Source organism: Chrysoperla carnea, chromosome X (assembly GCF_905475395.1).
Source record: "Chrysoperla carnea chromosome X, inChrCarn1.1, whole genome shotgun sequence".
In the NCBI taxonomy this organism is placed as follows: Eukaryota; Metazoa; Arthropoda; class Insecta; order Neuroptera; family Chrysopidae; genus Chrysoperla; species Chrysoperla carnea.
The window spans coordinates 22885677-22902287 of record NC_058342.1 but is presented as its reverse complement, the minus strand read 5'-3'; the positions used below and the strand labels follow the sequence as shown (position 1 = coordinate 22902287).

Here is a 16611-nt window from a genome sequence, read left to right as displayed (position 1 = left end):
AATACTGTGTTTAAAAATTTTCATGTATTCTCATACAAATATTGTTTAAAGTTATATCATTTTAAATGAAAAACTCTTTATACAGCAAGTAGGAGATCAGGCCACTTTTAACAAGTGTTAGAGGACCAAAGCTGCACAAAAGTTTGGTTTTTTTCAAGTGCTGAAATCAATTTTCAAAGATGTTAATTGGTTAAATTATACCAAAAGTTGTTATAAATAAATAAGAGTCTTATCTTGCCTTGTCTTATCTATTTTAAGTTAATTAAACGTATTCGAATTATAATAACTTTATTGTTAAAAGCACACAAAAATGATCGTTTACAAGACTGAAGGATGTTAGAAAATTATTGAAAATTCTTCTCTTTTTATTTAAAATTGCCTTGGTGCTCGTACATCCTTAACATTGTCTTTCACCCTTGAAAATTCTTTTTAACCCAAAAATTTTTAGTTTCTTATTAGTTTTTAATTTCAATACAAAAAGAAAAAACTTGTAGCTTCCTTGGATTTTGATCGGCTATGAACAGTCTATCGTCCAAGACAATCTAATTGTATGCACTTTGTTGAGTGATCGTAAAGTTGAAGCTTTTTATCTGTTAAACAAACCGAGTTTCAACGTTTGTTATTCGATTCTGTTCGATTTTTGGCACATATTAAAGGCATGGTTATATTGTTTATATACACGAATCTGGAATCTGTTTATCTAATTACGATTAGTGCCATCTTTAGGAAAAGCGGGAGGCTCACTTATTTAAATTTATAAAATTTTTTAATTATAGAAAAACTGAGTATAAAAAACTTCAAAAATATCGAACAGTATTATGATTCAGTTATATAATTAGATTAATTTCAGTATCTTCCGACTTTTTGGAACCTTGAGATGGTAACTCTCAATAAAATTATTTATCCCAAATGTGATGTTATTATTTTCCTAGTCTGTTACATCATGTTGGGATGGGCCAATCCTTATCATAACGGATCTTATGGTCTAAGTGTGTTCCACCTTAGTACAGCCACTCAAACCTAACCTAACCTACATCATGTAACGAAGACACGTATATGTTTAAATTATTTACAATCGAATTTTAAGGCCAATGTTTAACTTTAACATTGGATCGTGTAGTACTGGCTTTATTAAAATGATAGAAAACTTATATAATATTATTTTTCATGGGCAGTAAAATTCAGTAATTTTTTTTCTTCAAATTTAAAATTATTTTTTTAGGATGTTAATTTTGTTTCATATTTGAATGTAAAATTTTAATGGCCTAGTTAAATTTGTGTACTGGGGTATTAGACTGGGGTTACACGAGCGTTATAAAAGCAAGGGGTTACACAGAATTAAATTATTGAAAAATAGTGACTAAATATCACATTTTGAAATAACAAAATGTTCTCTTACTTGATAAAAGAGTTTCTTGTTTTTATTCACTTTATGGCCTAACATGACGAATAAAAATGTATGTTGGAAAAAATGTGCACTTAAATTGACGTTCGTGTGACCACAGTCTTAAACGTGTTACAGAGTGAAGCTTTAAGTATGATTAATCATAAAATATTACACTAAACTTTCCATTAACGTTTAGATCGAATTTAGAAATACAGGAAGATATTTATCTGAAAATTCGAACAGGCAGATCGGATTAAAAATGAGATTTATTTATTATATTTCAAAACTATGAAAGTTGATATCACATCTTGTTTCTAAGTAGGGTATCTTTCAAGGTTGAAAATTGGAGCAATCTTACAACTCCATATAAAATTTTGTCAACATGAGCTTGAAAAGTCTATAAAGAGTTGAAAAAATTTAATTTAATGCCATTCAATAATTGTACGATCTAAAAGTCTCGGCCAAGTACCTTGAATTACATTTTTTATTTTTAAAATTTGTATAAATTTTAAAAATATAAATTTTATCTTTACATCATTCTCCTTCCGAACACGCTATGAAACGCTACGGACTATTTGATGAAAATCAACATTTTCAGTGGTAAAAATAAATGTTAATAAATTCAATTCACTAACTTCGAGACAATCCGATATGTCTATTCATTTTTCGATATTGACCATAATTTTATTTTCCCAAACTATAATTGTAAACTAATCACTAGACCAATGGATATTACACTGAGAGGCACCGAAAATGAGATCAACTTTTACACTGCCTTAAAAAATAACAAAGTAAAACTAATGCTTAGTGTTTACATAATAAAATTCGTTAAAAATTGTCATAACTGTTGATGGAAAATTCGTAGATTTTGCATGAAAAAACCCTCATTGATTTATTTTTATTTTTTATATTTTTTTAAGAATAAATTTAAAAAACAAATTTTCACATTTTTTTTTATCCCTTATTTTATTAATTCTTATCCCACTTTCTTTACCATTCAGTGTACTTTTCTTTTGAAGACTTGTACTTGTAATTTTGATTGTTAATAATCATAATACTTGCATTTCTTAAAAATTAAGGATTCCTAACAAAACAAATGGAAAAGTGATTTCAGTTAACGATTGATTCTTGGATACTCTTCCATTATTCAGAATACTGAAATTGAAAACGAATTTTCCTGCTAAAATTGGCTTGAATAATTAATTTTGCTCAAATTTTCAATGTAACAAGAAAGTATTAGCAGAATCGAAATGGCTGATTAAAAATCACTGAGACGAAATAATAAACCTGTTAAAATGTTTGTTCAATTCGAAATTTTCCATTTGTTTTATAAGAAATTCTTTATGATCCTTAATTAAAACAAAAGCCTAAGGCTTAATTATTTGAGTAATAAATTATGTTAATGAGTAGTTTTTCCATAATTTATATTTTCATGTAATTTTGTAGATTTAAAAAAAAATCAAAGTTAAAAATTTTATAAAATTCCCCGATAGTAGAAATTTTCATTCGTCTACAATGATCCGAGGAAAGGATAATCAATCGAATTTCCTGATTATTTAAACAGATGAAAATTATTAATCATTAAAATTCTAAATAACGTTTGTAATCTGTAAATTTTGTTTTATATTTTATTTAATTAACTTATATTTAATTATGCATAGCTTTAAAAAAAGTTTTCTTGGCAATTTATTTATTATTTGTTATTCAACAATCAAATTGTTTATAATAAGATTTAGACATTTCAAGACCGATTTTTTTAATTAAAAAAAAATCAAAATGTTTTATCCTTTCCATTAAGTGCAATTAAATTATAAATCATATAGTGTTGAATCGTAGCTGTAAACGGGAAAATTCTACATCCCGAAGCTTTTCTCGGTGACATCGAGACGGAATATTGAAAAAGGGACAGTTCCATTCAAGCCGGGACGTATGATCACATTAGCTACATCTCATCTTTTATTAACTAATTGGAAATTTTTAAATCTGTCACGTATTACGCCTTCTTCCTTAACTTAGCTGTTCTCTTCGCTTGTTAGATAATAAGTTTTTACAAAAATATATTTTTTTGAACAAAAGATAAAATATATTTTCACAAATTTAATTAAGTTCAACAACCGTTCCAGTTTTCCTTCTACCTTTTTCGAAATCATTTGTATTAAAAGTAATCATTGTAATTTTTTTTATTCAACTTTTTTTTTAAAGAAAATTACATCGGGAAATTCGTTACAATTGATTTTTTGTTTTGTATATTACCAATAGGTCTAGATCCAGGCGGAATATTTGATGTCATTTCGTCTTCGTTCTTTTGTCAAGGTCGTATCTAACAACCTTTTCCTTCCTCAGGGTGACGATCGATTTGATCATTTAAAATTCCTAGACTTTTTCATGATGATAGGAAAAATTCTCTAACCGTTTGTAAGGTATCATAATTTGAAATTTTCCTTTTCGAAAATTACAAAAATTTCTCTTTACATCATATTCTGATACCAAAACATTCATTAAGGTAAATTGTTCCTAAAACACAGTGTGCCAGATCTTATGTTTTAATTTTTATTATTATAATTTAGTTTCTGTCTCTGTTCTTGGATCCGTCAATCTTGTGAGATATCTCGGCGGAGACGTTGTGTGCTTTCTGCCTGGCGTCTAGCCTCGACAAAATCCTACAGCTTTAACTGATTATAATAGTATCTCACACCCGAAGACGTCTCGCCTTCAGGTTATTCTCAAGGAGGTCGCAGAGGACCCCTTGGTCTAGGTACTAGGAATCATTTGCTAAATCCCTCTAATGTTTTATTATTATTATTAGTTCAAGTCTAGACACTCCTATTTCTCAAGTCGATTGCCACCCTGATAACACCTGGCTCTAGACCAAGAATTTGTACAGAGAAAAAATTTACACCACACTAAATGTTTGTCATTTATAATATGCTAGTTACCCATTTAAAAAAATCACATGGAAAAATTCGTTACAATTAATTTTGTTTTATTTTTATAATACCAAAAATACAAAATGAAAATGTACGAAAAACAAAAGTGGCTGAATTTGGTGAAGAATTATTATTTCTAAATTTTGTTGTTGTTTTTTTTTTTTAAACTTATTAACAAAATTTTTTTTGAATGAATAATTTAAAAAATAAAAATAGTGCTTAATGAAAAATATCATTCTGTAATCACTGCAAAAAGTCGCACTCATTAACAAATAATGAAAATGTTGACTAGGAGACATATGATGTTTTGTGTCTCAAATATTTGGTCATCTTACAACCGCTGATTTACTATTTATGAGATGATTTGGAGCATCAGCAAATGTAAATTTTAATCGATATGCTTCTGCAACTAACATACCTATTTGAGAATTGGTCCAATTGTGTGTTGGCAAATTTTGAAGCATTAATAGTAGTCCCTGAAAATAGAACATAGTTTTAAATATGTATATTGGAAACTTAATTTTAATTTTAAGCAATAGGGAAGAAAATTTAATTGAAGCACAAAGATTTTTGTAAATTTATGAAAATTTGTTTATTCGCTCCGGGGATGAGTTTTATTTAGAGTTACCATAGTCGAGACACGCTTAATTAACAAAATTGTATGGATACTGTAGGAAATGGAGCAATTAATGTTGCAATTCCATGGAACAATATGACTTTTTATGGAACTCGGCTCAAAATGTTCGTATGAATGTGTAGAACAAAGTCCTATTGGTAAGAAAGTGTGTTTTTTCTACTTTTTACTGCGCGGGCTTAGAAGTTCGTAAAAGCTAATTCTGCTGAAAAATCACGAATGAGAATGCATAATTTTTATACCATGTATATGAAATATACCAAGGTATACTAAGTTTAGTCCCAAATTTGTAACGTTTAAAAATATTGATACAATGAACAAAATTTTGGTATAGGTGTTCATAAAATCACCTAATTAGTCAATTTTCGGTTATCTGTCCGTCTGCCTGACTGTCTGTATTATGCGCAAATTGTATACTATGTATTATATGGGAATATCATTTATATATGTGTGACATGTATAATGTATGTATATAATGTAATGTATATGTATATGTAATGTGCCAGAGTAATCAACACTGTCTATTCATGGTATTTCAACAATTAACTCAGTCAATTGTTTGTTTTTACTTGTTTATTTATATACGCGATTTTCTCAAAATAGTACAATAAAATTAAATTTCTATAAAGAAAATTTTATTTCATTTTTAATATTTGGCACGGTTGTAAAAACTTAGTACCGAAAAATCGACTACTCAAAGGAAGGATTAAACATTTTTTTGGGGCGTTTAAAAATTAGTTTTTTACAAATTACAAAAAAACTATGCAAAAAATAAAAAAAATAAAAAATTTCTCCATTTATAGTCTTTTGTTGAATGGAATGCAATGAATTCGAGGTATTGCCATTATTTTATTAATATCAAACAATCAAATAAATAATTTTTGAATATTTACAATTAGTAATAATCATAAATTTATTTTATGAAAAATATAATTTTGATAATAAAACAACTGATAAAATAGCAGCAGAATTCTTCTCCATTTATAGTCGAATGAAATGCAATTAATTCGAGATATTAATATTATTATTTTATTAATTTCCAATTATCAAATAAATAGTTTTTGAATATTTTCGATTAGTAATAATCACTAATCAATCATAAATTTATTCTATAAAAAATATTATTTTGATAATGAAACAATAGATAAAATAGTAACAAAATTCTTCTCCATTTATAGTCGAATAAAATGCAATGAATTCGAGATATTAATATTAATATTATTATTTTATTAATTTCCAATTATCAAATAAATAATTTTTGAATATTTTCGATTAGTAATAATCACTAATCTAAATCAACCATAAATTTATAATTTTTATAATAAAATAATTGGTAAAATAGCAGCAGAATTGTTCTCTATTTATAGTAGAATGAAATGCAATGAATTCGAGGTATTAATATTATTTTATTAATTTCTAATTATCAAATAAATAATTTTCAATGAATACTATTAGTAATAATCACTAATAATCAATCATAAATATTTTCTCCAATTATAGGCATTTGTTGAAAGAAAAGAAATGAATTCGAGGTATTATTATTAATTTATTAATTATCAAATAAATAATTTCCAATTAATATTTACGATTATTAATAATTACTGATCAAAACTAAATTTGTTTTATGAAAAATATAATTTGATTATAAAACAATTGATAAAATAGCAACAATATCTCGAATTCTCCTTATTTTAATAACATAAAACAAGAAGTTATAAAATACGGGGTCCTTCAACAAGAGGTATCATTCAAAATTTAAAAAAAAAAACACAATATTTCTGTGAAAAAAGCTGATAATTGTATTTTAATCCTAAGTAAAACTCTGAGATTAGTAATGATACACAATATCTGCCAAATGTCCGCCACGACACTTCTTGCATAAGGTCATTCTTTTGATGAAATTTTTCATCACACTTTCGCGTATCTCGCGAATAACATCTCTAAAATTGTCTGGAACATTGGTGTAGACATTCTTTTTAACGTAGCCCCCAAGAAAAAGCCCAATGGTGTTAAGTCACATGATCTCGGTGGCAAATCAAAGTCTCCATTTCGAGAAATCATGCATCCAGAAAATTTTTAACGCAATAGAGCCATTGTTTCATCAATTGTGTGGCATGTGGCGCCGTCCTGCTGAAAGTAAACGTCGTTCACGTCCATAGTATCAATTTGAGGTTGAAAAAAGTCAGTCAACATCGTTCGGTAACGCAATTCATTCATTGAAACGGTCGTGCCAACATCATTTTTGAAAAAATATGACCCAAAGACATCGTCACTCCAAAACTGCACTCGTAGTGGATGGAAAGGTTATTCGACTATTTCTCTTGGGTTTTTGGAGCCCCAGAAGAAATGTTCCAGGTGCGGCATTTCTTATTCACGTACCCGAATAGATGCAAATGATACTTAATAATAATAACAATTTTGTTTGATAAGCAGATTTTCTGGTCCATTATTAACCTCAGAGTTTGTACTTAAATTAAAGTTAGAAGCTCTTTTCACAAGAATAAAGCGTTTTTTTTTTTTTGTTAAATTTTTTGTTAGATTACTAAGGCATTTCGTTTAGAACATTTCATAATTTTCGACTTCAAGTAATTCGAGATACAGAGGATTTAATTGCTAAAATTTCGACTAAATAATTATTCGAGAAACAGAATTAAATTGCTAACATTTCGACTTAGAAAGGTGCCATAGATTAGAACAAATAAGGGTACAAGTAAGACGTAATTATATTTCACTAACTACGACTAATGGAGTCTTGTTTTTGAAACTCCAGTTACAAACTAAAAATATGTAATATCAATATCTCTTTAAGGGTTCAGCGTAAAGGAATGACATTTTTTCGACTTACTTATGATTACGACTTAACGAGGATCTTTTTTCAAATATGATTTTCATATACAGGGTTAATAATGTAAATCTATGATGGCCAATAGCTCATTTTATAGTTAACCAATCAAAAAATAACTTGTAAGACTTAGAAAATAGAAAGTTTCGTGCCAGGTATTTTGCACAGGAATAGACGTAGGTACTTATTATTTTTCGAATAGAGGAATGTTTAAACTTTATTTTAGTTTTGGTTTCAAGCTGTTGGCTTATGAGTATAAGAATGCTCCAAAAAAATTACTAATGCCCAAAAAAATAATAAAAATACAGTTTGTGCACAGGTTTAAGCCCTGGCACTGTATGATATTATGGATAAGTATAATGAGTACTAACAGTTCATGAACATTTTATCCTGTTGGTTGATCGTCGCGGATTTTTAAGGTGGGCTCTTGAACCATTTATTCTTTTCTAAGTATAAAGCCCCCTTAAGAATATTCTGTTAAAAAATTAACTGTAAATACTCACTTGAAAGTCTTGTTCCTGTAATAATTGTGTTCGCCAATGTAACAAAAAAGCTGCACATACATATAATTGAAAGGTGGCAAAACCATCTGATTCAGCTAAATATGTATCCCATAAACGTATTGTACATGGTAATGGAAGTTCACGTGTTAATAAATTATTTATCCAACGGAATGAGAATTGTAAATAATCTACATCATGATTTTGTAAATGTTGATGTAATTGACCTGAAAAATATTTTGAACTTTAATTTTATCCTGCATGCTAAGGGAAATAAATAAATAGTTTACACCTTCCAAATCTAGTGTGCTAAGACAGATGTTGTCAATTCGATTCAATTCAAGTTATGTCGAGTTCTTAATATCGAGTATCGCTGTTACTGTAATATTAATTACAGTAATCCTGGCCGAAATGCTGTATAAGTAAATCGTATTTTTAGAGGGTCAAAAAGAAGATAAAATTTTAAAAGGCGCGATGCTATCCCTTGGGGGAAGGCCGCCATCTTGATTTGAAGGGAGTGAGTTTGTTATTCTGCAATAACTGCTACACTATTAATTTTAGCGAAAAAAGTGCCGAGAGAATTTTTGTAGCGAATAACATTCTCTACAAAAAAGGTCCCATGCGTTTTTTGCGTAAGTCACATAATGAACAATCTACTGAAAATTTTTATTTTACATTAAAGCATTTTCGGCGAAAGGAATGGAAAAAAATATCAATGAACGTTATAAACAGCAGATGTACGCATACAGAGTTATTTAAATGCAGCTTATGCATCTCTAAAACATTAATAACGCTATTTGCGAGTCAAAATGTGTCCTGTCCCACCCTTCTCAACTGTTCTTCCGTACTTAGTGCATTAAATCAATGTTAAACCAGATCTAGAAGGGTAGCTGTCCTGGCCGGCCCTCCCCTTGGTGCAAATAACATGAGTAGAGACATATACATAGCGGAAAATCTGGCTATGGTAACGATAAAGTCAGGCAAGAGTAATTGACACGATCCATTCGAATTCGCTGTTGATTCTCCTTCACATCAAAGAAACTAAGTACCTAGATCAGTTTAACTGAGTTTTTCAGATCCAGGTAGTCCAGTGTCTCGAAACATTCATAATTTGCCGTTGATCGGAATTCTGCTGCCCCAATAGAAAAGCTTCATTAAAGCTTTTTGTATTATAACTGAGACACCTCTCAACGTAACGAATAGGAATTACTTCTTTTTTATTCACAAAAGCAAGAAATAATACATTTCTATATTCAAAATTGTTTAAATTTTGAACACAAGAAAATGAGTATTGTCTCCACTACTTTGTGCTCGACTGGACGATACAAAGAAGTAGTCATGTTTTACTGAATCAACACATATATGTATGAATACATGTGCATCAAATTAGGTATTTTTATTTTTTTGATATGTTGTTTTGACTGCGGCAAACGACTAGATCATGCCGAAAAAAACTTCGAAAATTTTAACCTTCTTTCAGTTTTTGCCGATTTTGACCCGGAAGGACTGGTTTTACATCAAAAATTGTAGTATTAGAAGTAAAATTAATACCGGCTCAAATCTCAATAATGAGTCCCTATTGTTAAAGTCCTTAAGTAAACTACTGGACTTTTTTTCAGCTTTTATTTAACGTAGTCGAGTTTTTTGATTTCATTTGATTTTGTTGAATTATAATTATATATTATTACTTACTATCAATCCTTTGTATTAATTCTTTTAATTGATTCACTTTTTGCTGAATGCCCAATTGAGCAAATATATAATTATCTTGTATACTATCTAAAAATTTTGACAAACACCAAAATGAATCTGCTTCAATAATATCCCTTTGTTCCCGTGCTAAACTATTTATATCGAATGTTTGAAGATTTTCTGAAAGTTAAACAAATAAATCAATTAACTGAAATTTAAGATTAATAGTTCATTTAAATTATATTAATAATTTATGAAGAAATCAAAATTTTTTTGAAGGCGACACTATTTGTTTCATCCAAAATATAAAATATTTGATGACATGTAACTTTATTACACTTGATCTCTTTGCTTTAAACGGGCTCATTTTAAGGGTAACGAAGTAAATGAACGTGATATACAGATTAAAAAGTACGAATTTTAATTTTAATATAATAAAACAATAATGTGCTTTTAGGACTCAAAATCAGAATATTTATGTATATTTCTACATAAATTTTAATTTTTATCAAATTTTATAATTTTTTTTCACTAGCAACACTCATACTTCGGCAACGTGCGTATGCTATTTGATTATTGACTGAATCGGTTGATAAAAAATTTACCAAATAATAAAAAATCGATTCATATTGAAGATATAAGTCAATAAAATGATACACGATAAGTAGCTCAAACTGAACACGCGTATTGATAAGAAATTCAATAACACTGTGCTACAAAAAAAAAAAAAAAAAAAAAAATTGAACTCAAAAAATTTTTTGAGCGACCTGGCATACGTTGTAGGTCTTGGTGAGTACATCAATGTGTTTCAAAATTGTCTAACATCCCCAAATTTTCAAATTATTGAGGAAAACCCGTTTTTCGTGTATTCGGCGCACTTAAACAATTGTAACTCCATCGATTTTTAATCCACGGTTTTGAAGAACGGTTTTAGAAACATTGAGCTTTCGGAATATATATATTTATCTATAATTTCTGCAAATGTGAATGTCCAGAATTTTTTTTTACAGTTCGGCGTCTTTTTTATGTAACACATCCTCAAGAACAATTACTTTCTTACAGCAAAGTACACTCTATCTCGAGTAAAAAATGTTAGGGGTTATCAAAATCGGATGAAAAGTGTTCAACGCAGTTTTGTAAACAAAATTTGACACTTATTAGATATCGATGTCGTGTCATGTCAGGATTTTGCATTTAGACTCTGAAAAATTCGTCATTGAGCATGATTCGTTTTCGTGAGGAAAATTTTTGCAGGATCCCGTCTAAAACATGCTACTGAACGTGAAAGTGATAAGAATCAAATTATCTTGTTTAAAAAAGCGTTGTAACTTAAACATGTTTTAATCGATTTTGATAATTGGTAGCATTTTTTACTTGAGAATGTACTTTGACAATAACTTTAAGATAGTAATTGTTCTTTTGATTTGTTACATAAAAAAAGGCTGTAAAAAACATGAAAAAATGGGTAATTCTTAGATACCTTAAAAATTTTTACAAAATGTTTTTTTTGTAGAAAGTTTAGATAAATATATATATTCCGAAAGCTCTAATTTTTCTAGTTTTCAAAATCGTTCAGCAATTGAAAATTGTTAAAAAAAATGACGGAGTTACAAATGTTTAAGTGCGCGGAGTACACGACAAACAGATTTTCCACAATAACTTGAAAATTTGGGGGTGTTAGACAATTTTTGAAACACATTTTCATGATATATATATACCAAGCCCTACAACATACAATAGGTGCTTTGAAAAGTGAAAAATCACTGTAGCACGTTGTAATTTGTATGCTTTTGTCAACTTTGCATGCATTGTTTCATTAATTATATCTTGCGAAGCTGCAGGTTACATTTGGCTGGTATCAAATGTGTGCTTTATGAAATTGAAAAAATATACTCTTTAAAATTAAAAAAAGTTTTTATAATATCTCATAAAATTTAAAAAAAAATGCTTAAGTTTAAATTTCAATCATTTTAAATGATAGAAAAATTCTTTACAAAGCTATATAATTATGTTATTTATACCTGTCGATACGACTTCCTGTAAAAATACGACAAAAAATGGTGTAACTAAATCATTAATTCCTTGAACATAACCAGATGCTGGATGTCGTATCGCCCATATAAATAATATCCGTTCAAACATTTCTTGTACAGTGATTTGTTGGAACAGTGGTATTAATGGATTCATTCGTGGAATGTCTATATGTATCTAAAACAAACAATTATCCTCTTGTTAAAACAGTGCAACCTCGGTATAACAAATCGGAAGGGAACAAATAAATATACGTTATAGCAAGTAATTCATTGAGCTGAGGTTTATTATATTGAGGTAAGGTTGATCTAAAATTTGTTATAAAGATGGGTCTAACTGACAAAAGACCCTATTGACCTATGTTGGTCATTCACGAACTTATTTTCATTTTTTACGTCCTGAGCACGCTATAAAAATTTCAGATTGATATATCTTCATTTTTGAATTATCGTGTTCTCCGACAAGCAGACCGACATGCAAACGGACAACCGAAAATGAATTTTATGAACACCTATACAAAAATTTTGCTCGTAGCATCATTATGTTTAAGCGTTACAAACTTGAGACTAAACTAGTAGTATACCATGATATATTTCATATATACATGGTTTAAAAAAAACTTTCATTTCAGACATTTTTTTCTTCAATTTTTACGATTTTTAAGATCGATTCATTGCAGTTGATTTTTAAGTAAATCGATTCTCGATAAGCCGATTCAATATTGATTCAAGAATGTATACTCTTTTTTAAGAATCCCCATTCCTACTTTGTCTCTATGTGCAAATAAATAACTTACTTGTCGATAAGTGTCCTGATATGATTCATCACGTTCCGTATCATAATATTGTTTCACTAAATTCCAATAGTCCAGTCGTTTTCTTTCTAATACAGCTGCTCTTCGTTCTAAATTTGCTGGTAAATAACCTGATAATAATCGCCATGTAATGGCTCTCACCTGTAAAGAAAACATAATTAAACAAAAAAACAAAAATAGAATTGGTTTCCGAGGCGATATCTGATGCTCAGAATGAACAATATCTACGTCGTTTCTTGGAGTGTTCGAGAAATTCGTTACATAATCAATCCGAACTCGTTACTCGGTGGTTTTTGGTACCCAGGGTGAACGGTATCCTCGTTTTCCCCATGAATTTATTTTATTATTACATTACATTTTATTATATTTTTTTCAGTAATAATAACATTTAATCACGGGAACAGGTACACCAGGTAGCTCGGAGACCGATTTTGTCACGACATTCGTGTTCTGCAACTCCAAAAACTCTCGAGTAACGAGTTTACCCTGGGCACCAGGTACCTCGGAGATCAATTCTGTCTCGATATTCGTATTCAGCGACCCCAGAACCTCTAGTGTAACAAGTTTGAAATCATTTTTATCACTATTAATCGAATTGTGAATTTAGTATTTAATAAGGTCGATTTAAAATGTATAATTATTTATGCAAATTGCATATTTTTAATTGCTTATAAATCAATTTAGGTAACAAAGTTTCCTGGAGCTACAACGAATCGAATGTAGAAAACCGCATTGAAATCAGTCTTAATGTTTAAATTTTTCGAACTTTGACTGTTTTGTTTTCGCAACTAAAAATTGTTAAGACAATAAAAGATATTTACTTTTATAGGAATTCCAGACCAGCTTAATTGTCGTAATTCAGTTAAATCTAACAACACAGAATTCAATAATGTTTCAAATTTTTCTAATTTTAATTCACAATCAGCTTCACGTGTAGGTAATACTGGACAACATAATGCTTGAGGCCGTCCTGGATAATAATTACGCTCAGGCGCAGATGTATTCCATCTGAAAATAATTATAATAATTACTATTTATTGAATCAAACTAATATTATAAATGTGAAAGTGATTTTATCTGTCTGCTTGGTCGATTTTGATGAAATTGCACATGCATAATATACAGAGTGTTTCGTAAGTACCGCACGCTTTTGTTGCATCTGGAACAAAATTAAATTCTAAGACGAAAAGTTTTCTTCCATTTTTTGATCTGATGCACGGATAGTTAGCTATTAATTAAAATAGGCAGCCAATCAGAAACATTGTAACTAAAAATTAAAACCACTCGATTCATGACATGAATTAGTCAGTCTGAGTCAGAGTCGAGTGATTTAAGTTACAATGCTTTTAATTGGCTGCTTATTTTAATTTACAGCTAACTATCCGTGCATCGAATCAAAAAATGGAAGAGAATTATACAGATACAACAAAAGAGTGTGGTACTTACGGACACCCTGTATAATGACTAATGTGTAACTTCTGTATAACGGCCACGGTTTCTAGGTCAATGGTTGAATACCTTTTCAAGAGCCAACAAGTGTTAAGTGGGGGAAAAGGATATTAGAGGGTTAAGAGGGCATGGATATTATGAATTATATAAAAAAAAACCAGGGAGCCAAGTACTTCTTAACCGACGAAAAAAGAGGAAGGTTCTGAATTTAACCCGTATTTTTTTTTTTTTTTTCTATAATTACGTATACATTTTTACAGAAGAATCCGATTTCGATAATTCTTTTTTCTTTTGGGCACGGTATACTTTGAAGTTGAAGCTAAAAGGACATGGATACTATGTATTATATAAAGAAAGAATCAGGGGGCCAAGGGTAAGAGCAAAGTTTATTCATTGTATAATTTAATATATCTAAAACCACTTTTATGAAATTATATTTTACCCGACGAAATAGGAGGAAGATTCTTAATTCAAGCCGTATATTTGATTTTTTGTATAATCACGCATAACTTTTTCGGAGGAATACAATTTCGATAATTCTTTTTTATATCTTGTAAAAATAAATGGTATTTCCAAAAAAAATTCTTAAAAAACGTTTTTTTACGACCGCAACTGGATATAACATTCTCATTCATTCAATTTTAGGCACTAAAATTTACTTTTGACAATGAAAATTCGTAATTATTTTCGTTAGTTAAAAAAAAGATTAATTTTTAATCAACTCCGACAATGGATTCCTAATATACGTAAAAATCATTTTTAAGAAAAGCCGCTAAAGATAGTGTTAACGTTAGCTACACGATAGTGTGAGAATATCCTTCGCAAAAAATATAACTAGCGTTGTGTGTAAAATGTTACGTTACCTTAGAGATTGAAATAAATATAAAGAAGAAACAGGTCAGTGGACCAACGAAGTAGTTTTTTTAATAGTACGGTAACCATGAGACCTTCCATTAAATCCGATAATTTTGATTTTTTTGTTCGACCCCGAACGGCGAACTAACTATTATTATTTAAGGAAAAACTATAAATTTTCCACACGCTTTTACAACGGTTTTGTATTATACGTACAAAATGCTTTAATTTGATCTTTTACCTGACGTTCTAAGAGTGCTTTTAAAAAAGTCGCTTAAAATAACCTTAACGTTAGATACACGATAGTGGCCGAAAATTCTTAACGAAAAAAAGGCAGAAATCATGCTCTAGAGATTCTAAACGGATTTAGAATACACCCTCACCGCTAACCTTCGTTATCGTGCATAAGTATACTTTCAGAGGAAATACAACTAGATAAATAAAAAAAACATACCGTTTATTTGGTGACTTAAATTGTAAATTTTTATAAATTGGCTCGGTATTTGTAGGCGATGTTGTTGGTTTCTTAGTAACTTCACGTGTTGTTGATGTCATTTGTGTCTGTTGTACAGAACTTTTCACATATTTATTATCTATTTTCAGACTACTATGTACACTTGGATTTATATTATCACTTGTTGCAGTCAAAACACCACCTTGTGCACCACCCTGTGTACCATGATATTTTTTTGTATCAGTCGTTGACGAAGATATCGTACAAAAATCATCATCCTCCAAATCCCAAGCGTCATTCACAGATGCTTGAAAATCATTAAAACTCGTTGAACCCGAATTCCTTAGTAATGTACTTGTTAAATGTTGATCTTTTTTCGGACTTGGTCTAATAAAAAATAATAATTTCATTTTATTATTTCCAAAACATATTTTTTTTTAATAACACGCACTCAAAAGTATTAAAAAAGAGAGTAAATATGAAAAAAAATAATTATATTAGTGAAAGTAGACTTTTGAATAATAAAAAAAAGAGATGGTAAATATTTACTATTAATTAAACCATAATATTTACCTCCCTGGCACAGTTTTTGCATTCTTTTTCCAAAATGACACTTTTGAATCGTATTCAGTTTGTGTATTATTTGTATCCATACTTTTATAAATTTTATAATCATTCAATATGATAAATCATTATTAAAAATTCATTAATTAAAAAAAAATTAATAGTATATTTTATTTGAAATATTCATAATTATTATATTGGGTGCGACCCTTCATGTCAAAAAGGTGAAGTTTTAGTAGAAATTTAAATAAGTGTGAAGGTAGCCATGTTTTATTATTATGATTACGTAAAATTTTTGTCTAAATATTAAAATGTTGGTGTTCCTAAATTCACTAGTCTGTTACTCACTTCCATTAATAACAAACAACTGACGTGTACATGATCATCACTCAACCTCCATATAAATTAGCTACATAGTCCTCCATATAGACTTGAATTGAAATTAAAAAACAACGGATAACA

At 29.2% G+C, this 16611-nt stretch overlaps 1 protein-coding gene across 1 annotated transcript; it reads right to left on the bottom strand.

Annotated features, from left to right (window-relative positions):
• Positions 1-4428: 4428 nt before the first annotated feature.
• Positions 4429-16297, bottom strand: LOC123302699 (TBC1 domain family member 22B). Its single transcript, XM_044885738.1, has 8 exons — positions 16159-16297; positions 15586-15972; positions 13649-13835; positions 12810-12968; positions 12004-12190; positions 9983-10162; positions 8294-8517; positions 4429-4790 (listed from the first exon to the last, which is right to left on the bottom strand). Exons 1-8 carry the CDS (start codon positions 16236-16238, stop codon positions 4641-4643), a joined length of 1554 nt encoding a protein of 517 aa, XP_044741673.1. The 5' UTR covers positions 16239-16297; the 3' UTR covers positions 4429-4640.
• Positions 16298-16611: the final 314 nt, after the last annotated feature.

Coding starts and splice junctions, on each gene's coding strand:
- LOC123302699 (XM_044885738.1), bottom strand. CDS start 16,238: ATGGATACAAATAATACACAAACTGAATACGATTCAAAAGTGTCATTT. Junction 15,973..16,158: donor GCAAAAACTGTGCCAGGGAG/GTAAATATTATG, acceptor ATTTTTTATTAG/ACCAAGTCCGAAAAAAGATC. Junction 13,836..15,585: donor TTTAAGTCACCAAATAAACG/GTATGTTTTTTT, acceptor AATTATTTTCAG/ATGGAATACATCTGCGCCTG.